The sequence below is a fragment of the Anguilla anguilla genome, chromosome 14, assembly GCF_013347855.1.
Source record: "Anguilla anguilla isolate fAngAng1 chromosome 14, fAngAng1.pri, whole genome shotgun sequence".
Classification (NCBI taxonomy): Eukaryota; Metazoa; Chordata; class Actinopteri; order Anguilliformes; family Anguillidae; genus Anguilla; species Anguilla anguilla.
In genome coordinates, this window is record NC_049214.1 from 33234483 (window position 1) to 33260839 (window position 26357).

The following is a 26357-nucleotide window of genomic DNA, read 5'->3' on the forward strand; positions in this document are numbered from 1 at the left end:
TCATTTAGGGGATGGGCTGACCAATCAAAAGCAAAAGTCAGCCAGGCTCTATCGCTTGCCTTGCACTAAAATGCTGCAGTTTAATTCACAAAAGAAACCATTTGACATCAACTGTTTCTTTTTTTTTTGTTGTTGTCCGGTTTTTTTTTACTTGGCAGTATAGCAGTGTGCGTCATGCAGTCATCCATTTTGAATATTTTTCAGTTTGGTGCAGTTCTTTTATTTATTTTTTTTAAAGTGTTCTAATTTAAAAAACTGAAAAATGTACAATGAAGATGTATGGACCTGGTTATATAACTGGTGTGTGGTGGTTCACAGCTTACAGTAAATGAAAGGATCTACATCTTATATATTTATTTATTTCTTTATTTTTATTGCAGGGCATTGTTTTTTAGGTGTTGCAGACTACTCCACGTCTTCACATGCACTTGCCCTGGAACCAGCACTCCAGTCTTTTCAGTAAAGAAAGGCCACTGGAGGTGCCAGCAGTTTACTTTAAATTCAGTATATAATTATGATAGTCTGACTCTATAAAGTACACACCCAAAGGCCAAAAATAAATGATACAATACTATAAATATAGCTTTCATATTCAATGTAAAAATATTTTCACACATCACCATATACCCTAAAATGGAAAAATGTTTGCTGAAATATAAACCAGTAATGCTGTTATTTTGGTAGACTGATACCTGCCAGAATACCATTCAGTACTCTCTCTGCACTGAACTGACTATTTATTTATTTGGTTTCTTTATATTTAAGTTTGAGTGTATAATTTTGATTGGCCCAAATAGTTTTTGTACACGATGAGCGATATTCCAGATATTTACAGAACATTTTGGATAAAGATTACAGATATTTAGGATATTTACATATGAACAGATGTATTTTATTGCATTTATTCACAATTACAAGTATCAGTTTCTATATTTTGCCGGTACTACTTTCCTTCTGAGCTGTTTCCTCGGGCGCATTGGTCTCAGGGTGCATGCGCATCAAGAAGTAGTTCTAGCCGATTATATAAAACAATTTTTTTCAAAGAATATTCAGGTAATATACACATCATCCCTGAAGCCATAATATCTCTGTGAAAATTGTTTCATTTCATCAACTGTATTTCCTAGCTTCAGGCCACTGGTGCCCTCAAATGCTCCAGTGCCAGCCATTGTAAAACTGGCAGGTCGTCAGAATCTTCTGTTAATATTTAAAATGTCCTTCGTTGCACATAAAAAAATGTCTGGGCCAATCGGAAACATGCATTAAAATTTAAATTAATGTTTAAAAACTCAGAAAGTGAACAATACTTCCAGCTGGGAATTTTTACTGCAAATGGCAAATACAACTCAGTTTACAACTGCCCTCAGGGAGCAACATTATGCACACAAAGAAGGTATTAAACTTTCATTTTGCCATATACAGTATGTGGTTCTCAGCAAAGCACAATGCTGTTAAACTGTCCATTGCTGATGGTATTGAAATTAACAACCACCAATACTTTTCAAGAATCCCAATGAAACACTAAGCCGTTCATAGATTACCTGCTCAATCCCCTTCGTTTACATCAAACGTGTATTTATTTTCACATAATAACATGATGGATCCTGAAAAGTCTCTCAAATACTTGTTTGAATCCCTTATAAAGAAATGCTCATTTAAGTAATTTTGAAAAAGTCATGATACTGTGGGGAAAAAAAATATTCTGTGCTATTCTAGAAATATCCACACACTTGTCATTTGAAAAATAATACTAATTTTCAAATGACTAATTCAAAGTATCTGAAAGTAACATAACATAACGACGAGAGCAGGCCATTCAGCCTGACATGCTCACCATTTTCCAATCTAATTTGTATCTAGTGCTCTGATAACTTACAGACTAAATGGTATCTAACACTGTATCAAGCCTGGTCCTGAAAACCCTCAGGTTTTCTATGTGAGGTTTACTATGTGACCTGGCAGGCTATTCCATACATTGACCGCTCTCTGCATGCTTCCTAATGTCTTTGCGGAATATACGTTTAGCTGATTTCCATTTATGTCCCCTTGTTCTACTAACAGAACTCACCCTGAAGAATCTCTGGTAGTTCACTTTGTTAACCCACCTTTATGAATTTAAACGCCTCAAACAAATCACCCCAAGCCTTTACTAAGCTTAAAGAGATTATGCATCAAGTCTTTCCTTATAGCTTGTATCTTTCATACCAGGAATCAGTTTGGTTACCCTTCTTTAAACCTTTTCCAGAGCCTCCATATCTTTCTTGTAGTACGGTCCCCAGAACTGCACACAATACTCCAAGTGTGGTCTAACAAATGTATTGAATAAAATAAGCATCATCCCTTGAATTTATACTCAATACTTTTGACTATATATATATATATATATATATATATATATATATATAGTCAAGAGTATTGAGTATAAATTCATATATATATATATATATATCCAACATTCTGTGGGCCATTTTACTGCTACAGCACAGTGCTTAAAACCTGAAAGGCTTTGATCAACCTTTACTCCTGTCTCTTTTGAAATTAAACACATTCCAATTTGCTGTAGTAGCGTAGTCTAATGGTATTGGGTTGCAGTATAGCGGTATTGTTTGTACAATAGTACTCTTGAGATCTGAGTGGTAACTTTAATTGTACACATCGTGAAACAAACAAACAAACGCTATGGAAGATAGCTTTAATATGAGCAAATTGGTGAGTATCCAGAGGAGTTTAATTGAAGAACCGCTATGACTCATGTGTGCCCCTAGTTGTTTCCAGCCTTCCTGGTCCTCTGTTAAAATTCTGAAAATAACAGGGGGGTGGCTATCTGGAACCTATTCTTTTCATTGCACTTTAGTGTCCATTAGAGGAAGAGTCTTTTTAATCACCCAGACAATATAAAAGCCTCCACTAGAAGGAAAAATAATTAGCATAACAATATTTTTCCCCGCACTGAAGTCTTGAACTCCAGGAGGGTCTCCAATTAAGCACTCGCTTTGAAGCTTTTGATTATTACCGCAGAAATCTGCTCGTCTTTGGACTTACACAGAACTAATTTAGAGCACAGTGTGTAGGGAGCAGTCTAAGAATGAATCGGTAAGGAAGGTGACATTTTACGCTGCTCTAATGTATGGGGTTTTCATTCGGAGTTTGGGCACTTCAGCATTGAGTTTCTGGTTCCACATCTACCAGAAACTCAATATTGAAGTGCCCAACTCCAGATAAACCCCCCCCAGATGGTTCTACTACCCCCTCCCCCTTAAAACACACACACAGACACACACACACACACAGGTTGTCTCCTGCCTGTCATATATTGCCGGTACTGTGGGAGTGGCCATGCTGAGTAGCAGGGGAGGGGCCGTGTCACATTAGATGTGCGGTATGCTGGAGTTAGTGGGAGGGCATTGATCATCTCGCTGGCTGCAGGGCTGGGCATGGGGGGGGGGGGGGGCACGCAGAGTCATGGCATGAAAGGTGTTAGTGGGGCGCAGGAGGGCAAACAGCAGAAATATCATTAGCCTGTGTGTGATTAAACACGCCCCACTCTGGCTCTCAGCACCCCGGCCTGCTCTCTGTGGGTCAACCCTGGGCTGCCACCGCAGGCCCACCCAAAGTAAATAATCATCCCTCACACACACACACACACACACAGAGGCACAGAGACACACACACACACACACACACACGCACACACACACACACACAGGCACACACACACACACGCAGGCAGACAGGCACGCAGACACACGCACGCACACACACACACACACACACACATGCAGGCAGACAGGCACGCAGACACACGCACACAATGCAAATAAGCCCAGGCTGAACACGCATCTCAGCCTCGCCACAGATGGGGATCGCTTTCACCCTCAGCCATGTCATTACTGTACTTGTGCAGCCAGTATAGCTGTGCAATGCTGGCTTCTCTTGAAGCTTTCATCTACATGTGCTCCACTGTTTTAAAGAGACAGTGCCCATAATTCAGACCAATGGCATATCTTCCTGTTAGGCATAAACAGCCCAATGGTGCTAGCTAAAGCCACAGGCTAACAACCTGACGCCCACTTAATGATTTGTTTTAGGCTCATCTTAAATCAGTCAAATGAATGTCAACCTAATGGAGACTAGACTAGAATCCTTCTCGATTTTACTGAAAGGAGGAACCTGTCAACTCAACTCCAATAGATAAGGAAAATCAGCCGTTCTATTGATGGTGAACGTTTAAAGCAGCCTGCCTGTGGAAGATCTGTTTGACTTGAACACTTTGCTTGAGAGACCAAGTATTGGATGCGTATGGACGTTTACATGTTCTGTTTATTGAGCTTGGGTTTCTCAGGTACTGTAAACCTTCAGCTCTATATTAAATGTTCACTCTTTGCAATCAAGAAACCGTTATTGCTTTTGGTCTGCTTTGTTTGACATTGTCTGCTTGACAGTTGTCATTTTCCCCCCAACATGCTTTGGTTTGTAATTCATACAGACACAAAGGCATCAATCAAACACAATACAGAGATTCATTTCAGACATGACTATTCTTGGCTCTATTTTAAAGAAGACAAAAGCTGAGACGTTCCCACCAAAGCACAATCAAGCTGCGAGAGAACTTCATCTTTGCGTGTCACTTCCTGTGTAATATCCCACTGCGAAGGCCCTGACAAGACTCCTGTCCAACCCCTCTTCAATCTGCGCGTGCGGGGAGAACAGCCTCCCGCTAGAGAGTGTACAGACAGAACAGCCTCCCTTTAGAGAGTGTACAGAGAGAACAGCCTCCCTTTAGAGAGTGTACAGAGAGAACAGCCTCCCTTTAGAGAGTGTACAGACAGAACAGCCTCCCTTTAGAGAGTGTACAGACAGAACAGTCTCCCGCCAGAACGTGTACAGACAGAATAGTCTCCCGCTAGAGAGTGTACAGACAGAACAGTCTCCCGCCAGAACGTGTACAGGGAGAACAGCCTCCCGCTAGAGAGTGTACAGAGAGAACAGCCTCCCTTTAGAGAGTGTACAGACAGAACAGCCTCCCTTTAGAGAGTGTACAGACAGAACAGCCTCCCTTTAGAGAGTGTACAGACAGAACAGCCTCCCTTTAGAGAGTGTACAGACAGAACAGTCTCCCGCTTGAGCACATACAGGGAGAACAGCCTCCCGCTTGAGCACATACAGGGAGAACAGCCTCCCACCAGCACGTGTGTGGGGAGAACAGCCTCCCACCAGAGAGTGTGTGGGGAGAACAGCCTCCCACCAGAGCGTGTGCGGGGAGAACAGCCTCCCGCCAGAGCGTGTGTGGGGAGAACAGCCTCCCACCAGAGCGTGTGTGGGGAGAACAGCCTCCCACCAGAGCGTGTGTGGGGAGAACAGCCTCCCACCAGAGAGTGTGTGGGGAGAACAGCCTCCCACCAGAGAGCGCGTGTGGGGAGAACAGCCTCCCACCAGAGCGTGTGTGGGGAGAACAGCCTCCCACCAGCGCGTGTGTGGGGAGAACAGCCTCCCGCTTGAGCACATACAGGGAGAACAGCCTCCCATCAGCGCGTGTGTGGGGAGAACAGCCTCCCACCAGAGCGTGTGTGGGGAGAACAGCCTCCCACCAGCGCGTGTGTGGGGAGAACAGCCTCCCACCAGAGCGTGTATGGGGAGAACAGCCTCCCGCTAGAGTCTGGGGAGAGCAGAAAATGGCGGTTTGATGCCACAGCAGAATAAAACATCTCAGGCGCTGGTGACACCACAGCTGCTGTTATTTGAGGTTCTGGGCCTGAATTAGCGCTGGCTTCTCTCGCAGCGGGAGGGGTGTTAAAGCAGTCTCTCCTTCCTACCGGAACATATTCTATCAGGCTTTTACCATCAGATAATGTCACAGTGATTTCACAGCTTCTTGCACTCTGTCTGTGAGGCTTCTTGGCTTCCTGGCTAGTGCTATAATTCCTGTTACTTTTATGTTTGTGTTTTTTAGGTGTAAATCAGCAGATTTAAAATTAAATTAGCCAGCTGGTCATGAATCATCCAGGCAAAGCGGAATATTTGTATATACAGTGCTCTCCATAATGTTTGGGACAAAGGCATATTTTTTTGGTTTTATTGCTCTGTACTTCACAAGTTTAGATCTGTAATCAAACCGTTCACATTTGGTTTGACAAGTACAAATTGTCAGCTGTTTTTTCTGTGCTGTAATTTCTACACGGTAAAACCAAAATGCATGAAAAAAGCAGAGGATCAGCACTTTAACCACATGTAAATTCTCTGATTTACAAATCTAAAACTGAAGTACAGAGCCAAATCAAGTAAACCAAAAATGTCTTCGTCCCAAACGTTATGGAGGGCGCTGTATGTGTCTGTTTTCTGCACCTCCCAGGTTAACTCTATGGTCTGGTCTATGCTCATGTGGCTGGAACATCTACTCATCAGATAAGGCTGCTTTTCCCAGAGAGTCTACTCTGCTGTACTGCGAATCTGAGCCAAACATCATATCTCTGCTGTACTGCGAATCAGAGCCATCCCTCATATCTCTGCTGTACTGCGAATCTGAGCCATCCCTCATATCTCTGCTGTACTGCGAATCTGAGCCATCCCTCATATCTCTGCTGTACTGCGAATCTGAGCCATCCCTCATATCTCTGCTGTACTGCGAATCTGAGCCACCCCTCATATCTCTGCTGTACTGCGAATCTGAGCCATCCCTCATATCTCTGCTGTACTGCGAATCTGAGCCATCCCTCATATCTCTGCTGTACTGCGAATCTGAGCCATCCCTCATATCTCTGCTGTACTGCGAATCTGAGCCATCCCTCATATCTCTGCTGTACTGCGAATCTGAGCCATCCCTCATATCTCTGCTGTACTGCGAATCTGAGCCATCCCTCATATCTCTGCTGTACTGCGAATCTGAGCCATCCCTCATATCTCTGCTGTACTGCGAATCTGAGCCATCCCTCATATCTCTGCTGTATTGCGAATGGAATTGTAAATGCGACTCGTGCAGTGACGCTGTGTGAGTGCTGCAGCCTGGGTTATGCTGAACAAGCAGTAAATGAATGGAGGTGAGAGATGGAGGGAGAGAGAGGGCAGGGCTCTCGTTCGCTCTTTCTCTCTCGCTCTCTCAAGTCTTCCTCCCAGAAGGCTTTGCAGCAGCATAGCCGTGTGTAAAAATAGCGCCAGATGAATAGTCATGTGGCTTGTGGGAGAGGCTCTTCCCTCGGTGACTGTAAATCACATTCAGAGCAGCGTTCTGGCAGCCTGCCAGTTACCCATAATGCTCCTCACCAGCTCTGTCCAAAGGATGTCTTCTTTTTAATTTTTATTTAAATTTTTATTTAAATGAAACTTATGTGACGTACTGCACCCTGCGCTCAGGTGCTGTGGGTTTGGGCTGTTTTTTAAAAACAGATGTGTGTACGTGTGCTAGCTCTGTGCAAGCAGCAATCAAATGTGATTCAGTGCATGGATGAGTAATCATCTTGGACGAATGTCCTCATTACATTACAGAAAGACCGGTGCACTTAATTAATGCTGGTACATATTAATATTGCCAAAGAGCGGAGTCTGTGACTCTGTACCCTGCCGGTCGGTCCCTGTCTGATTAATGTCATTTCCGAAATTAATGAAGCTTTGAAAAACTGTCTGTGAATATGAATGGCAGCTCTTATCCTGAAATGTGACCCGTCCCCTCGGCACGTTCCAAGCCAGTGTTTGAGGGTAGGGCCCCACCGTTAAACTAAATATGGCGAAATAATGGAGTGCAGAGAGTGTAAACGCTTGCCTCTGCGGTCCCTGCGTGCTGATCGCATTCAGTTAGCCAATTATCCGTGACAGACAGGAATGAGCCGGAAGCTTCCGTTAAAACCTAAAAAAAATGCATTTTGCAGTCTGGGTAAGCAATTATTAGCCACTTACTATTTTATTCTTTTGCGGCACTGAACTATGAACATAGGCCCAGGGAATTTAAATTTAAATTTAAAAACCCAATCTTGAAAAACAAATAACATTTGATCCTGATTGACATCCATTTCCTGTCTTGCCATGGCTTTGCATCTCACAGTCAAGACTGTTGAGACCTGAATGAAAAGCACAACTGAATGAGACCGTGGAAAGAAAGAAATAACTGCAGAGTTATATTTGGTGTCTGATGTTGTCCCTAACGCACGCCAACGCACTGCAAAAAAAAAAAAAAAATGCTTCGAGAAACCCAACAAACAATGAGCTATCCAGTTTGAGACTCTGGGCCCTGTTAAACAGTGTCTGCCACCCCATCACTGCTACTACACTACCCCTTACCACTGATTTACTTTCATCATTTAAAATGATAAATATGATGAGTGTGGCTGATTGTAAATGGATTGTGTTTGTATTGTAGATTTTATTAAAGTTACAAATGATAATGGCTTTGGCAGTCAGATTCCATTGATTTTTTTTTTTTTTTTTTGCACACATCCATCTGTGTTGCACAAGCACATAAATGATTGCAGTTTTTCTTCAAGTTAATGTGCTGTAAAAAAAATAATAAAAATGAACATTTCTTGAATGGGTACTTCTGGGGAAGTTTTGGATTCAAAGTATTTTAGTTTTTTAATGACTGTACTGTATCACAAGCAACTACCAAACAAAGCACATGCAAGCTTATCTAAAAAGGCATGGGCAGCCAAACGGATATTATTTCCTAAAAAATGAGTTACAGCTACTGTGGAATTCCTAAATAAATCACAGGCACTATACTGTGTAACTGACCTTGGTTTATACAGTATGGTACACGGCCCCTGTCTACAGTTGTAGGCAGTTAGAGTCAGGTTACGGACAATGCTGGATAATATTTATGTTGACCCATCAATCTGCTTGGGGACATGGCTCACTGGGTTGGGGTTGGGGTTTGGGGGGGTGGTACTGCAGCTGTTTGTGATGGGGCCACTTCCAACAAGCATTAATTTGGACTTTCATTATTTATTTTATGCTATTGGGAAATACAAATGAATTACTGGCTGGTCTGCAGTGATGTTCAATTTGCCAGCATATATGCAACATATCCCTCTGCTGCTCAATGATAACATTCTAAAATGAAAAATAAATCAAATCAAGATGTTCCGCTCAACTATATAGTATACAGTATACTGTTTGGTGTTTTTTTTATAATAAAAAAAGAAATAGAAATTATAAGACCATCCCTTAGACCTTAGATCTTAAGCCACCCCCCTCTTTCTTTTGCGTCATCTGTTTTTCCTCTGTTGTTTCAGTTATTTACAGCGATTCCTAGACTTAGTCCACTATCCTCAGCTCACACTCACTCTCCCCTTTAGCCACGGACCTTCCGGTGCAGGTCTCCATGGCGAATATTAAATATCCGAGTACACTGTCGCCCCGTTTCATATTTAATTACGCCCACAAAGCGACCGATTGTGAGAGGGGCGAGCGAGGCCAGGTGATCTCGTCGGCTGTTGCCATGGTGGCCCTATCTTCCCTCTCTCTGTCTCTCTGCCCGTTGCCCTAGCAGGCTTGGCGCAGGTCCTGCCAACCACCACCGAACGCCACCGGTACCCTCACCCCTATCCCATCATGCTCATGCCCTAGATCACAGGTGTCAAACTCCAGTCCTGGAGGGCTGCGGTGTCTTCTGGTTTTCAGGGTGTTCTCAGCACCAGTGGTTCACTTAGGCCATTGACTCACCAAAGACTCTACAGCTTTTCTTCAGGACCTTCAATGGCAGCTGACCGACAGAATACCACAAAAACCCCACAGACACAGCAGCCCCCTGGGAATTCAGTTTGACACCCCTGCCCTGGATCATGATTCCATTACTCTTTCCCTACGTCCGTTCCCTGAGTCATCATTTCCTGAACCCATCTGCCAGCACACTCAGACTTGCCTTAAAACACGTATTTTACTCTACACTGTAAATCACTGTTGCTTAATTTTCTTCATTTGCAAAAAGAAATACAACAATTTCCTCACAGCCCATTGCCTAAACATTGTAGGCACACTGCAAATGATTTAAATGTAATTCTAACAACCTCCAACCTCATCTGACGACCTGGTCTGCCACATCATCTAAGCAATAAGGCAAGCTGCTTACTTTGGCCAGCAGCCAAGCAGGTACCTCCACTAAGTAATTATATCAGACTGAAGCTTATTCAGTGGCTCGGTTCGCGACTTCGTCTGAACTGCCGTAAGGTATGTAGGCCACTTCATCAAATGGAATATGTAGGCCTGCCTCTTCCAAATGTGTAAGCTTATAAAGTCACACAGGCACTTGCTACATGCTGTGACACTCAGCACTCATTAGTATTGTTGCTGCATATTTCCTGACTTAACAACTTGACTTAAAATGACTTGAGATAAGAATGTCTGCTTACTTAAATTCTGCCACCTCCTCAAAACAGGATATTACACAAGATGTTACCGCCTCGCCCAACAAACAGGTTGGTAGATGTAACCTCCTTATGCTATGACCAGGCAGGTTCGATCTTAAAGGCTGGTTTACTCCAAAATGTAATTACCTCATCCAAAGGCCAGGTGGGTAGACTTAACCTCCTTATCCTAAGGCCAGACAGGTTCAGTCATGGTAGGCTGTCTTAGGTGCTGTCAATGGCCAGGTCTGACCAGCCACCAGACTGTTAAGCCCACCCCCCCCAGACTCTTAGCCCTGACCCCAGCCCAAAATTAAGTGCGTCAGTCGTTCCTGATGTGATGCCCAGCACACGTCAATTAAAATACTTTTCTTTCTTATCTGTTGCGTGAAAATGTTTTTCTACTGATTTGGTTTCTATATGAGCTTTGGACCAATTTTTAAACTGAACAAGCTGAAAATGTGATGGGAATGTTATTTTATGTTATTTTAGGCCCTCCATTCTTCTGCCCCATTGATTCGCTGCAGTGTCAGGTCAGCACAACCTAGCAGCCAGTCCATGAAGCATCGTTCACAGGCAGTGATGTCTTAAATCGCTTTTATTGAAGGAGGTCACTCTGCTTAAATGGCAGTTGGTGCGCAACAGGATCTATTATGAAACGCACAGTTTAAGTCGTGATATAAGTGTGTGTGTGTGTGTGTGTGTGTGTGTGGATAGTTTGGCTTCTATCATCCATTCTGTCTACAAAGGGTTTCAACTTAGTTTCTTTTCTCTCTGATTCATTCTAACAAATGTAGCACTTGTGAATCTACAGTTGGTATTTTAGGCTAATATTAAAATACTTTATCTGAATTCCATTTATGAAAGCTTGGATCAGCTCTGATCAAGAGGCTTGGCTCTTTATGAAATCAACAAGAGCAAAAAAAGAAATATTCTGTCTGCAGTTAACTCTTTTTTTCTTCCTTATGTATTCTGTCTATTCTGTGAAATTGATGGCTGTGATATAAAAAAAAATCCCCGCCCCACTTTAATTCAGGTTTGGCTTTAGTGGCATCAATACTTCAGCGTTATAAATTGCTGTTCGCGCTTTTCCTTATTCCTCTTTTGTTGCTGAAATCTCTTTGTGTCCACAGCCTCGGCAGATTTACTTGTGCCATCCGCAGGAAATAAATCATAACAGGCTGTCCTGGTGTACTGCACCGGCCCATAGGAAGTCATGCTGTGTATGTGTGGGTGGGTGTGGATTTCCGGCAAAACCATTATTTATATTAGCCTATTAGCCTTTTTTGCATAATGGGAAAGGCGAAAGCCAAAGTTCTGGTAACTACGGACCAATAATACAGGATGTGTTTCTTTACGCAGAGAGTCGTCGATGTGTGGAACAGCTTGCCAGGTCCTGCACTGGAGGCGGAAACTGTAGGCGAACTGGTGCAGCGTTGGATACTCCCTGAGTTGTACTGTACAGCATGTGAATGGCGAACTGTTAGATCCCATGTAGCTCGTTAGCAAATGGAGAGCACAGATGGACTGAATGGTCCTCATTACGTGTTGTTATGTAATTTTATGTCTAAGGATCATGGTGTCTGCTCCAGTCACCAGCTATGGGCTGTGATGAAGGAACTAGTGTGACGTGGCTGTTGTTTTCTTCCAGAATACTCAACGCTGAAGATTCAACGGTACATGAGAAAATGTAATACAGAGAAAAATTAATAGAAGGAGGGGCTGATTCTATGGCCGTATTCTGAGAGATTAAACTGAGATGGAAAAATTACTTTCTTATGGTTTGTGTGCTCCATTTGACTGCATCACCAAAATTCAAATAAAATGGTAAGTCTTGTGGTTGAGATCATACCAGGCATAAAGATCTGTTTGCAGTGAGTCCCACCAGGCCATGTACTTGGGCCTCTGAGATTTTAGGTAACATTATTTGATAAAATAGTGTTGATTGTCATCACTGTACAGATGATGCGCAACTTCTGAAATGCATAAAAAGCCTTGAAGACTCTGAACTCTGAGAACAGTGGTCAGAATTCATACCAGATTGAGATGGTGTTTATTTGAATTCTCCATCTCACACAAAACAAGACCGTCACAACCTAGTATATGGCTGGACCTCTCCGGCCAACCAATGGTGTAACTTCATCACTCACTCAGTCACAGACATTCACGTTTGTAGGGCTGGCCCCGCTGTTGCGGTCCAGCCAAAAATTAAACTCAGTTTTCTTACTAGAAACTCTGAGAAACTGTAATACTTCTCAGTGAAACATGCAGAAGAAATGACATGCCTTTGAGTTTCTGCAGGATTGGTCTTCTGCAGTGCCTCACTGTCTGACAGCTGAAGCTATCTGTTATCCATCTTAATTTGTTCAAAATGCTGATGCAAAGATTTTCATTTTTTTTTTAAAAGCCCCAAAATTCTGCCCACATCTCTCTCAATAGTTAATATTTTCCAGCTTCCCATTAAAAATAATAATGACTCCAGAACTCTCACTTATGAAGTGCTAAGTGGGTTTGCATCTCCATACCTGAAAAATCTCCTAAATCTCCTACAGGTATGGTCATAGACCACTGGCTTCCTGGGGCAGTTTTTCTCAGCCCTGGTCCCAGGGACCCACTGTGTGTGTTGGTTTCTGACAAAGCTAATCTCCTGGTCAATTAAAGTGATTGAATATGTGTTTTAAGTTCTACCACAATTATACAACAGTATCCCCACCACGTTATCAAACAAATATTAATAACCCCTCACGCAGTGGGGGTGGGGGGGGGGGGGGGGGTCTAGTAAATATTGCTGTTCAGACAGTAATATGTGTTGCTAGCTGAAGTCATTAAAATGGGTCTGCTTATTATGCTTTATTTAATTCATGTACTATGCAAATATGTTATCTTGCAATGAATAATTTTTCTCTGTGAGGGCATCTGAGGTCTGGAATTCAGACCTTGCTAACATTAGAAAGGCAAAGACAGTTTTAAGTCCCCGTTAAAAAAACGCATTATGTCAGTTTAGCCTTTTGTTGAATTTTACTTTCATGTTTAGTTATTATCATTCTGGTTTTTATGCATTTCAATATTCTCTTATTGTCTTCAATCATGTCCATGTTTTGTTGGTCTTATTTTACCTTTACGTGTTACTTCTGTTAATTTTTTTCTCCTTTTTTTATTGTTTTGGAAAGCGCATTGAGCAGCATGTTCTGAAAAGCACTATATAAATACAATAATTATTGTTATTATAATAATAATAATAATAATAATAATAACGAGCAGGTTAGCATTGTGCAGACAGACTCTCACATGGAAGACTCTCAGGCAGAGAAAATGGTGGAAGGGGACAGACCTGCACGTTTTCCAGACATGCTTCATACATTCAGTACGCCGCCGCCTTCTTGCCACCTCCTACCTTCCCGCTAATTAATAAACTCCCCCGGAGACAAGTGAGATCAAATCAATACATCTCCATCAGCTGGGAGAGATAACGGGAGCCCATTGTCTCTTCCGTACCCCTCAGGCTTCCTGCACTCACAGGAAGTCACAGAACGTCGCACTCGGTAGTCTGGGAACTGTACCCTTGATGGTAATATCTTAAAATGTCTTTTTTTTTTTTTTAAATGAGCACCGTTTGAGGGTGACTTAGATTAAACTTAGCAGTCTGTCTCATCATTCACACTTAGCGTCTTCATAAAAACATTTCAAAAGATAGAGGGATGGATGGATAGATGTGAAGATTGATGGGCAGATGGATAGATTTAGAGATTGATGGGCAGATGGATAGATGTGGATTGATTATAAGTTTGATGCATAAATGGTTGAGATAGATATATTAGTTAATGTGCTATCCCCAGGGCAGCACTGTTAATAAAAACGACTGAAGTAAAGAAAATGAGTGCTGAATAAATAATGGTAATAACTGAAAATAGAGAGGAGAGTCGAGTTTACAGGCTCCCTTGCGCGCACACACACACACACACACACACACACACATACACACACATATACACACACACACACACACATACACACACACACACATACACACATACCTACACCTACAGATTCTTGCAAACAAATACGCACGCGTGCCCATACACACACACAATCTCTCTCTCTCTCTTTCTCTCTCTGTCCCTCTCTCTCTCTCTCTTTGATTGATCAATAGCTTGATTGGAAGAACACTCTGCTTATCTAAGCACAGGAAAACACTTTCAAGTCTGAGATGAGTATTGATCTAAGGGGCTTCCCCCACCTTTGGGGAGTCAGGCAGTGGGGCAGGGAAAGAGGGGGGGAGAGGGGTCACCAAGTCACCGCAATGCATCATCCTGACAGCTGCCGTCAGCTCGTGGACCCTGACATTCATTTGAGCTTTTAAGCAATTATCAGCCGACACTGCTAATAAATTGGGAGTGCACGAGCCTAGGCAGGGGGAGGCTAACCGCTAGTTTTCCCTCAGCACGTCATGTCTGTTTTTCAAAGGCGTTCGGGTGCAGCGTGCGAGATGTCTACCCTCGAAGGCAGCGCACTAATGCGAGAAGGCCGTCGCCAGCTCCCTCGATTATCTTCAGATCATTCGCCCTCAGTGAAGGACTGTTCATATTCATACCCCGAGTGCTTTTTCCCCACTCTCAGCACACTGGTCCTGATGACTATACTTCTTCATGTGTCCACACATATGTGTACATGCACATACCGGTGTGTGTGTGTGTGTGTGTGTGTGTGAGACAGCAATAAGCTGAATAACAATAATATTATGAAACAGAATGACAAAAAAACTACTGATTATATTTCAGTCAGGACAACTTGTGTATTTAGATTAAACACATTAATTAATATACAATGCAATTATTTTGGTTTAGCAATGAATAGATATGTTTTAGGTATGTCTGCTCATGAACCAGTGGTAGTAGCAGATGCAAACTGGGGTCCCCCCAAATGAACCAACAGGGAAGCACAGCCCTTTGGTAATGCTCTTGGATGCCACTGACTAGGTGAAAGAGGACTTGATGTCATGAATATGAGACAGTTTCTTTACGGACAGGTAAGCTTCTGTGAGATTATTATTTAACCTAATACCCACGGCCTCCAGGGAGGTACCAAGCCCAGTAGTCTTCCTCAGATAGAGGAACATTTAGCCTGGCTACCATTTTTGAGTGTGCCAATGCATCTGGCAGGTGGCAAATAAAGGAATCTTCTCCTGAGAAATCACCAAGCAGGTGCAACACAAAAGGCGATTTGCAGGTGTGGAGTAAAATCCAACATAGTCCCTCTACCAGAAATGCGCAGTACAAATGATACTTCTAGCAGTAGGCTCTGCATGCAAGTACCATAAAGAAATGTTAACAACAGTAGTATACGCATGAAGTACAAAATATGCAATCAGTAGCAATGTACGAAATCCCATGCAAAGATACAACTTGTCAATAATAATTTAGCTTAAAAAAATGGGTACAATAGAGCTCTTGAGGTCACGTGACCAGATCTATTTACACCGCCATGCTGACAGGGAAGCTGTCGGGCAGAAGGAGTGAAAATGAATGGCGGCAGTATCACGTTCAAACCATGTGAGGTCACAACGCACTTAAGTAAAAAAGGCTTTGATCAGTACATTAAAAAGCTTTACAGAGTAAACATCAGTGACCTTTACCGTGCTCCTGGGGTGCTTTTTACAATGGTAAAAACCACAGAAAGGGATGAAGTTTCCTGGCTCGTGATATCCCAATATTTTTCACTGCCTGATAAAACTTAACCTCTATGTACTCAAGTGATTCTTTAAAGGCTTACAAAAGCCAACGCCAGATATAGCCAATGTCCTGGTAGTCACAGAACTCCATTGTGGTCAAAAAACTGTTGCAACTAAGATATCTGCTGGATAAAAACACTTTTTATCGACATATTTAGCCAATGAACCTGGTGTGGCCAATGAACAACATTCCATCAATTCAGGGCCATGTGAGCATCTGAGGCCAGTGACCGACAGCCAAATGATACATCTGTGTCTTAAATGGAGCCATTCACAATCAAACTTAACACAATGCATACCTCATAGGAGAATTTAAAAAACGAAACAAACAAAAAAACCTTTTGAGTAAATTTGGGAAGAAGTCATCTTAGAAGCAGAAATGAACTGCTGGAGAATACACATATTGACAAAGCGCAGCTCTTTGGTCACACAGGTTTTTAAAGTGCCACGTTGATGAGGAAACGCGGGGACTCACCCAGATCTGCAGCTTGATCCTCTTCTCGTTCTTGTAGACGGTCTTGACCTTGAAGTCGATGCCCACCGTGCTCACGAAGGCCGAGGTGAAGGAGTCGTCCGCGTAGCGGAACAGGAAGGAGGTCTTTCCCACGCTGCTGTTACCGATGATCAGCAGTTTGAACATGTAGTCGAAGTTCTGGTCCGACCCCTCTTTCTGCCCAAATTTACCGTCCTGTGTGGCAGCCATCTGAGAGACATGACAAAAAAATCCCCTGAGGTCAAGAACTCAGCTGAACAAACATTCATATCCCTACACCTCACAGATGAGGGCCTAACATCTCAGCCTTCCTTCGTATTAAAACAATATAGGGTATGGAGGTTTTTTTCAATACATGATTGGCTAATTAAGTGGTTGGTTCATTAGCTTGGTTTATCTTTTGTTTTTTGGGTCTGAATTGGTTGCTGACTTTAAAAGTCCCATATTTTAAAAATCTGAGTTTACCTAGTATTGACATTGATTGTGCATCATGGCATGATAGTACTGTTAAATTGTATGTGCAGGTAAAATATAAACTTGATTCTACTTCACATTTATTTGTTGTTGTATAAGAACAAAATCACAAGGCTAAATGGTACGTCCCACCCTTGGTCAGCATTTTCTAAGAACAAGGTATCACCTGCCTCATCGTGATTTAGCATTTATGAGCACAGAGTGTAATTACAAACAAACAACTTAGCAAGATTTCAAACACGGCTTGCAAAACTGGGCACGTTAAATGTCTTCCTTTAGGACCCAACCGAACATGGTGATCTGGAATAGCATGTACACAACACACTGCTGTGTGATGCTTTTTAAAATGATATCGTATTCTATTACAGGCAGAGAAAAAATAAATAAATACGTGAAAAAACCCTTTTATTCAATAAAAATGGCCAGAAAGCTCCATCCCCATGCAATCTTGGCTAGTAAAGTGCCCTTAGAGTAACACTAACTTTGAGTGATGTTTGTGAATATTCCCCTTAGTCAAACCCTAGCATGTATATAAACATGGTTTTTAACAGACATTCACCTCTCCAGGTCATTCAAAACTACTGTAAGATTCTGTTTGTGCATCCAGCACTCTGTGTTCTAGCATTAATCACCAAGCCTGCTCTTAAACTGATTTCCTGTTCACAAGTTTGCAATTAATGTACTTTTGAGTTGCTGATTAATGTTTTTATTTTCTCTCTCAAAGCTGACATCACAGGTCTAATCTCACTGGCCCACAGATGACATGTAGGTCCCTCTCCAAAAATAGGAACCCCAAAAATGTCAGCCCCCTAAGGGTGAGAGATGTGGGTGCCATAGAAGAACCCCAAAGTTCCTTCTGAGCAGGAAAACGGAGCAGCCAGGAGTGAATCATTTGGATGAACTAACAAGTCTAACTAGCTGTCATTCAGAGATCATTTGGCTCAATGGCAGCAGACACCTTGATTCTGAACATCTTCCATCCCCTTCGGCCATGGGCCTTGAATCTATATCCCCCCCAGTGCAGAGCCTAGCACCCAGACGCTAATCGGCATCACCTCACCTATGCGTGTCCAAGCACGAGATTCCGGTCGCCCATTCAACCCAAGGGTCACCTACATTTGAAAGATCCGCTGGGACATTCAGCCACAGCAGTGCGCAATGCCGAAGACACACAATGCCCCCAAGAGTGAGACATTTCCCGTCATGTTTCAGAACAAAGCTTGAATGCCAATCTATTGTGCATTCTGTGTTTGCGTGTTCCGCTACCATCTGGACCTCCGCCTGAGCACTGCCCTGCTTCTCATTCAAGCCCCCAGCCAAATTCGTGAAGAAGAAAAAAAAACTACGACCTTAATTGCGCAAACAATGCCATCCAAGGTAAGAATGTAAATTATTTTCTATCTAGAGCCTCTGACTCCCCTGTGCTTTACAACACGTAAATTCCAAATTATTTACTTTTTCTAGTATAGAACCACCCGGAACCGTTGCTCCTGTGTACACATAGACATAGAATGTAATTTTTATTACTCATTACAACGAATATTAAAACGAATAATATAATGGCGTCATAACCGTTAAAACTACATTAAGAACGTTCAATAAAAGCTGTGATCAAAGAGAAAATAAGACACTAAAAAATGTACACCACGTCGCGTTGTTATTGATTTATTTATATAGTATGTGCGATATTTGTGCATATTATGAAATTAACTTTATGGTAGCAAATTCAACTGTTCAACTCAACCAATGTGGTTGGAGATGTACGTTCAACGTCGATTAGCCAGTGTAAAAATGTTATTTCACAAAACGACACCGTTTTAAAATACATCGACAGCATAAAGAGATAAAACGGGGATAAAGCCGGGTTTAAAGCGTTCCTCACAAATGACGCCCCCTACTTCGACGGTACGCCGGGTTTAATACCTTATATATAATTCACTGTTTTATATTCTTTATATTTTCTTCATCCTGGTTAATATCTCCCTCCGCTCCCATGTTAGTGACCAATATCCTATCTAAATAAAATCCCGTTCGGTTTTCGGAAGAAAGCTTACCCAAGGCAATATTCTCAAAAATGAAAATTTGTAACGCTCCTTTCGATAATAGAAATAATGCATATCCGCCTGTAAATTACTAGCCTATAGAAATATACCAACCTGCATAGGTGCGTCTTGTCGCATGCTGCCTTTTGCTTCACTGATACGATTGATGTGTGATTCAGAAATGCTATTAATACTTGAGAGATGGTCTTCCTGCGCCTCTTTAACCCTCTGAAAATCAGCACTGGAGCTGTCCTCCTCTTACAAGCCGACCGAGAACGCGCCCTGGCGTACGAGAACGCTAGTCGACAGGCACGCGCACATCTTAAATGGCACGCCGGGGCTTGTAGTCTTATCACACAAGCTAGTGACAAGTGATTAACAATACCAAGAATGAATAAGACTACAGTACCGTCATGCAATGCATTTACCTCAATGGGTATCGTTTATTATAGCAGCTTGAGAAACAAAATGCCTGAAAACATCTTTTTCTGTTTTTATTTCATTTGAGTATTTTTAACGACTTAAGATAACATTTAGAATGTCGCCACACGTTGCAAAAATTGACTAATATGTTGCGTTTTTTAATTTAAATTATATAACGGACATAAATAATCGAGCAAACACAGTTTAAAAGGACAATTTAGATCTGCTACAAAAATAAATCGTCAAAATGAATTCGCTAGTTTAAAATTACATCTTTTAAATGAGTGGCTGTATTAGTTTCTCGTGATTCCATGATTTAGGTAATATCGTTATTGTAGTAGGCTACGAACCATATAGCTAGCCTACCTTCCCATACAAGTCCATTTATTCAGCTGTGGAGGAAAAAAAAGATGCAAGTCGTCTTTTCTGAACGGGTCGGTCAGGCTCACCCACGGTCTAGAAATGAAATCAACTCTTCCCGTGGTCACATCTATCTGTTCGTCCAGAACGTCACTAACCTAACATCCTGCCGAAGCAAGGTTTGACAGCCGAGCGCACAGAAAACCAACAACCGTGAAAAATTCGAGCGAGTGACATGTTGGTGCATGCGACCGGAACGCTGGTGACTGATGTGTCCGAAAAAATATAGGCTGTAAAAAATCTTGTCTTGAGACTTGGAAAAAAAAAATCGTCTTCTGGTTTAATTGTAATGCGACGGGTTTCCATGAAAAGAGACGAATAATGATGTGTGTGATATTAAACGTGAATCAGGTTATGCCTTTGGGGGATAAACATGTTGTTTTATTAAGATGATGTAAAGTTTAAATATTTAATTTACACCTAATGTTACACTTACGCAAAACTAAATATTTCTTATTACTATTATCCACGTATCATCAGGCCATCACATCTGTTACAAAATCAAATTTTCATACAGTATTCAATATGAACAGTAAAATGTTCAGTATTAAATAAACTCTCACACAGTAGGCCTACATGAGATCCCCATTGGACTCTTATAAACTTGAGTTGAATTATCACTGGAGATTTTTTTCTGTGTGTTTGCAGAAAAGGTCCAATTTTCTACACTTAAGCAGTATGACTACTTTATAATAATTGCAAGAAAAAACTAAATAGTGAAGTGTATTGGTATTGCCATTTCCATGTAATGGTTTGAGAACTGGGTTTATACACTATATGACCAAAAGTATCTAAACACCTCTCGGTCTGGGACTGTTTTTATGGTTTGGGCTAGGCCCCTTAGTTCCAGCGAAGGCAAATCTTAATGCTACAGCATACAATCACATTCTAGATGATTCTGTGCTTCCCCAACAGTTTGGGGAATGCCCTTTCCTGTTTTAGCATGACAATGCCCCTGGGCACACAGTGAGGTCCATATAGAATTGGTTTTGTTGAGAACAGTGTAGAAGAACTTGACTGGCCTGCACAGAGCCCTGACCCCATTAACCCCATTCAACACCTTTGGGATCAATTGGAAAGCCACCACTGCTAATCGCCCAGCCAGTGCCTGACATCACCAATGCTCTTCTGGCTGAATGGAAGCAAATCCATGCAGCAATGCTCCAACATCTAGCATAAAGCCTTCCCAGAAGAGTGGAGGTTGTTATAGCAGCAAAGGGTGGAACTACTAATGCCCATAATTTTGGTTGAAATGTTGGATGTCAGGCGTTCACATACTTTTGGCCTTGCGGTGTAGGTTGTACATTTGATTCTCAGGTTGGAGCACTTCTTTTGTACCCTTGAGCAAGTGACCTAGTGAATTGCCTCAGTAAATATCCACCTGTACAAATGGACTGTATGTTCTTTAAGTTAAACTATAAATTGCTCTGGATAAGAACATCTGCTAAATTCTAGTGATGTAATAATGACTAGGTTAGTCCCGTCGTTGAAGAAACATTTTGACAGTTGCCGACCCTTGTGTTCTATCTGACTTCCAGTTTTGATGCAGAAACATTGCATAATTATGTCTGCTTTGGAAACCATAAAACATTTGCATTGGCCCAAATAAGAAAAATAATTCTATGCCGCCGTACAATAATGCATCCTGCTCTCCCATGCGCAGGCAGTGCAAGCGTGCCCATGGTTACGTAACCCTACGGTGGTTCAGTGGCAGGCTCAAGTGCCCAACGTATGCGCGAAATATTCTGCTTCCCTGGGGATCAACGCCAGCCCCTGGAGACCCAGTACTGCAGTACTGAGTTCAGTTATATTATCCATTTGTTTGTCTATTGCCTAGTGCACAGGTATTCGGCTGGTGCGTATGGAGCCAAATGCAGCTCTGGAGCTATGTGTGGCCATTTGGTCATTGAGAAGGGGGTTAAAATAGTGTTCCCCAGACAGTAGCCAGGTCTGCATCCACAAGGAGTGAGCTTAACACTAAGATGGCTAAAACCGTGCTTAGAGGCACATAAAACACTGTGTATTCATACTCGTTTTTATAAAGTTTAGATGGAAAATGCGAAGCCCTTGCTAGCCCATCCCCCTCCCTGTCACCTTTTTTATTTTTGTAAAAAATATGGGCCCCCAGGAATACGAATTAACCCAGGTACCAGACGTTGAACGCTGTAAGAGCCTATTTACAGACACTCACAGTCAGTTGACTGGGGTGTCATTTTTTTTAAAGGCTCTTCTACATGTACAATCACAGCCTCCAGCTGTCGCCTTGCTTGAGTAAACATCCAGCTTTATAGACAATGCGTAACCTTTATCGGTGCCCTGGATAAACTTGTCTGCTAAATGAATAAATAATATAAATTATATGGTCAGCCATTTGATCATCTGTTGTCTCGCACATTTGGTTATTGCACAACCTAATAGGCAATAGAAGTATTCTCCACAGTGTCTTAGCTTTGCACATTGAACAAAACGAATCATGAGTCTTCGTCGTAATCTGACTGTCCATAGGATTGGATTTAAAGGAAATGCGATATGGGATAAAGGCCATGTCTTCTTGTTGATTGGCATTTCAGATTCCACCGAATTCTTTCACTATGGCGCCTCCATGGGTAAAGGACCGAGGTAAAGTTGGTTTCATATTGGACATTCACATTCGCCGTTTTGTGCCTTAGTTAGGGACTGAGGTAAAAGTACAGTCATAATCAGGAACCTGTGTGTTTCTTGAATTTTAATAAATTGGTAATCTATTACTTGTGAACACCAAAGGTTGTGGAAGAAGGCCAGGCATTAATAGAATGATCTGCAATTGGTTTGAAGTGTTTTTGTCAGATATTGGCAACGTTATTGATCTTAGCAGAATTAAATGTATTTTAATTGAATTTTTGAATTTTAATAATTTGTTTTTTTAATTTTTATAAATTGGCAATCTATTACTTGTGAAAACCAAAGATTGTGGAAGAAGGCCAGGCATTAATAGAATAATCTGCAATTTGTTTAATGTGTTTTTGTCAAATATTGGCAAGGTTATTGATCTAAGCAGAATCAAATGTATTTTTTTATTGATTTTTTAAATTTGAATACATTTGCAATCAATTACTTGTGAAAACCAAAGGTTGAAGAAGGCCAGGCATTAATAGAATAATCTGCAATTGGTTTGAAGTGTTTTTGTCAGATATTGGCAACGTTATTGATCAAACAGAATTAAATGCATTTTTAATTGATTTCTTGAATTTTAATAAATTGGCAATCTATTACTTGTAAAAACCAAAGGTTGTCGAAGAAGGCCAGGCATTAATAGAAAAATCTGCAATTAGTTTGAGGTGTTATTGTCAAATATTGGCAAATGTATTGACCTAAGCAGAATTAAATGTATTTTTAATTGACTTCTTGAATTTTAATAAATTTGCAATCAATTACTTGTGAAAACCAAAGATTGTAGAAAATGGCCAGGCATTAATAGAATAATCTGCAATTGGTTTGAAGTGTTTTTGTCAAATATTTGAAAAAAAAGCAATTGCAGATTATTCTATGAATGCCTAGCTTTCTTCCACAGACTTTGGTTTTCACAAGTAATTGATTGCAAATTTATTGAAATTCAAAAAACACATTATTAAAATTCAAGAAAATGAATTGAAAATACATTTAATTCTGCTAAGAACTTTGTCAATATCTGACAAAAACACCTCGAACCAAAATTCAAGAAGCACACAGGTTCCTGATTGTGATTGTACTTTTACCTCGGTCCCTAACTAAGGCACAAAATGCCGAATGTGAATGTCTGTTGGATTTCCAATATTATGAATCCAACTTTACCTCGGTGGGAAAAGGCTCCAGGTGGGTATTCGCATTATTGTATTACTTAAATAGTAAAGGCAGTTTGTTTTCATTTTATCTAGGCTATTGTATGTCATTCTCTTCTTAGTATTAAATTAAAAAGATCATTAAACAGTATTATTTAATCATTGTTTTTTTTGTGTATATAGGGTGCTGCAAATAAATAGCATAACTGCTAATAGCTGTACTGTGCTACTGTGCCTGCATACAAAGGCAATAAACGGTAAAGTTAAAATATATCAGACAGCGAATACAATGCATACAGTAGGCTAGCTCCATTGAGTTTTAATCTGTATTTTACAAGTTTAAATATCAACATTTCCGAAGTCCTCCAAACACTGAACTGTTATAGAAAATACACGGAGAAGGGGCTGCTGCGCCCTCTGGTGGGCACGGAACATAATACTGGACGTCTTTAGGCACAATGCAAAATAAGTCTTTCCGAAATACCAGCTGCTTGTGACGGTCCCCTTTCAAGTCTCATTTGAAGCCAGCGTATTTCAACAAAATGTGCATCCTAAGTTTGGGAAGACACAACTTCACCAAAAGTAGCCACTTCCCACAGATATATCTTTTATGTTGTTTATGTGTTTTGGAAGCCAGAATATTAAATATTTTTACACTTAAATTTTAGAAGAGTCTGTCATGGCCACATTCTCATATGTCATGTACCATGTGCTTAGCAAGGATCTATCTGCATTTTATGAGCCAGGGATTCTTAATTTTTTAAAAATATACCCAAGGAGACAATTTCAAGCTCTTGTAAGCACCACCATGGTCGCACTCAAATATTGTATAGACCCTGTGCCTATCGATGAGTGACCGACCTGTTGTGACCCCATGTTGCTTGCTTTGCTTGCGATAAAAGACCAATGCATAAAATCCAAAGGATGCGCTCTTGATTTCCCATAAGAAGTCACCCCATGCTCTGCTCTTACCCTGCTCTGCTCAAAGTAACTGCTCTTACCGCTGCTCTGCTCAAAGTAACTGTTCTTACCGCTGCTCTGCTCAAAGTAACTGCTCTTACCGCTGCTCTGCTCAAAGTAACTGCTCTTACCGCTGCTCTGCTCAAAGTAACTGTTCTTACCGCTGCTCTGCTCAAAGTAACTGCTCTTACCGCTGCTCTGCTCAAAGTAACTGCTCTTACCGCTGCTCTGCTCAAAGTAACTGCTCTTACCGCTGCTCTGCTCAAGGTAACTGCTCTACAATGAAATAAATGAATTAAAATGTAATTTTAGACATTTATGATGAAAAATGTGTTTCAGGTGAACAATATCAAAATACATAAGCCTATCTTATACCAAAAAAAGTATCCAAAATTTTTTTTGAATATGTAATAGTGTAATTTCTTCATTCTGAAGAATGAGAAATCATTCTATAAATGAATGACAAATAATTTCTAGACATTTATGATTAATTATGTGTTTCAGTAAATAATGAACAAAATATATAAGCCTATAGCCTTATGTCCAACAAGTGACAAAAATGCAGAAAATGTATTTGTGTAATTTCTTCATTCTGAAGTATGGGAAATCTTTTTTATTAGACAACCACAGTGAAATAAATGAATGACAAATGATTTCAAGACATTTATTATGAAATATGGTAAATGGACTGCATATATATAGCACTTTGCAGTTGATGCCTCTCATTTACCCATTCACACACACACCAACGGTGAAAGACTGCCATGCAAGGTACCAATCAGCTTGTTGGGAGCAATTAGGGATTAGGTGTCTTGCTCATGGACACTATGACACCCCCAGGGCAGGGGATCGAACTGGCAACCCTCCGACTGCCAGACAATCGCACTTACCTCCTGAGCTATGTGTTCTATTGAAGAATGAGGAAAATACATAAGCCTATAGCTTTATGTTAGAAATGTAACAGAATCCAAAAAATGTAATTGTGCAATTTCTTCACTCTAAACGATGCAAATTAATTTTTATTTGACAACCACAGTGAAATAAATAAATTACAAATGATTTCAAGACATTTATTATTAATTATTTGTTTCAGTAAATAATGAACAAAATACATAAACCAATAGTTTTATATCCAAAAATGCAAAATATGTAGTTGTGTAATTTCTTCATTCATGAAGTATGGGAAATCATTTTTATTAGACAACCACAGTGAAATATATGAAATAAAATTAATTTCAAGACATTTATGATGAATTATGTTTCAGTTTATAATAACCAAAATACATAAGCCTATATCCTTATACCAAAAAACTAACAAACGTGATGTAATAGTGTCATTTCTTCACTCTGAAGAATGGGAAATCATTTTTATTAGACAACCACAGTGCAATAAATGAAAGACATTTTTTGAGGGGTTCGGAAAAAATCTGTTCCTGCATGAGAGTAATTAAATTTAAAAGTACTGTCTATAAATTGTATAATTTTGCCAGAGTAAATTCGTAGTTTTGAATGGACTTCAATGGGGTCGTTCTGTCTTTGGCACCAAAGGCGTACTAAACTGAAATTCGTCGGGCAACCACTTGAGTTTGCGAGCTTCACAGTGAATGACTATCCCCGGTCCCCTCGCTCTGATAGAGCGCAAATAATAACATAATCATAGAGCTCAATGTGTGCTCCTAGGATTCTATTGAC

General features: G+C 41.0%; 1 protein-coding gene across 4 annotated transcripts in view; it reads right to left on the reverse strand.

Moving 5' to 3' along the window:
- Window positions 1-20120, reverse strand: part of LOC118213463 (ras-related protein Rab-3C) — a 38783-nt gene extending 18663 nt beyond the window's left edge. The window contains exons 1-2 of one of the 4 annotated variants that reach the window (XM_035392467.1): window positions 20007-20120; window positions 16532-16759 (exon numbers count right to left, since the gene is read on the reverse strand). In XM_035392467.1, the coding sequence (XP_035248358.1) occupies window positions 16532-16759 (228 nt within the window). In that variant the 5' untranslated portion in view covers window positions 20007-20120. Of the gene's footprint in view, window positions 1-16531; window positions 16760-19179; window positions 19416-19854 lie in introns of those variants that run through there. The other 3 variants (XM_035392466.1, XM_035392465.1, XM_035392464.1) reach the window with 3 other exon arrangements.
- Between the last annotated feature and the right edge of the window lie 6237 nt (window positions 20121-26357).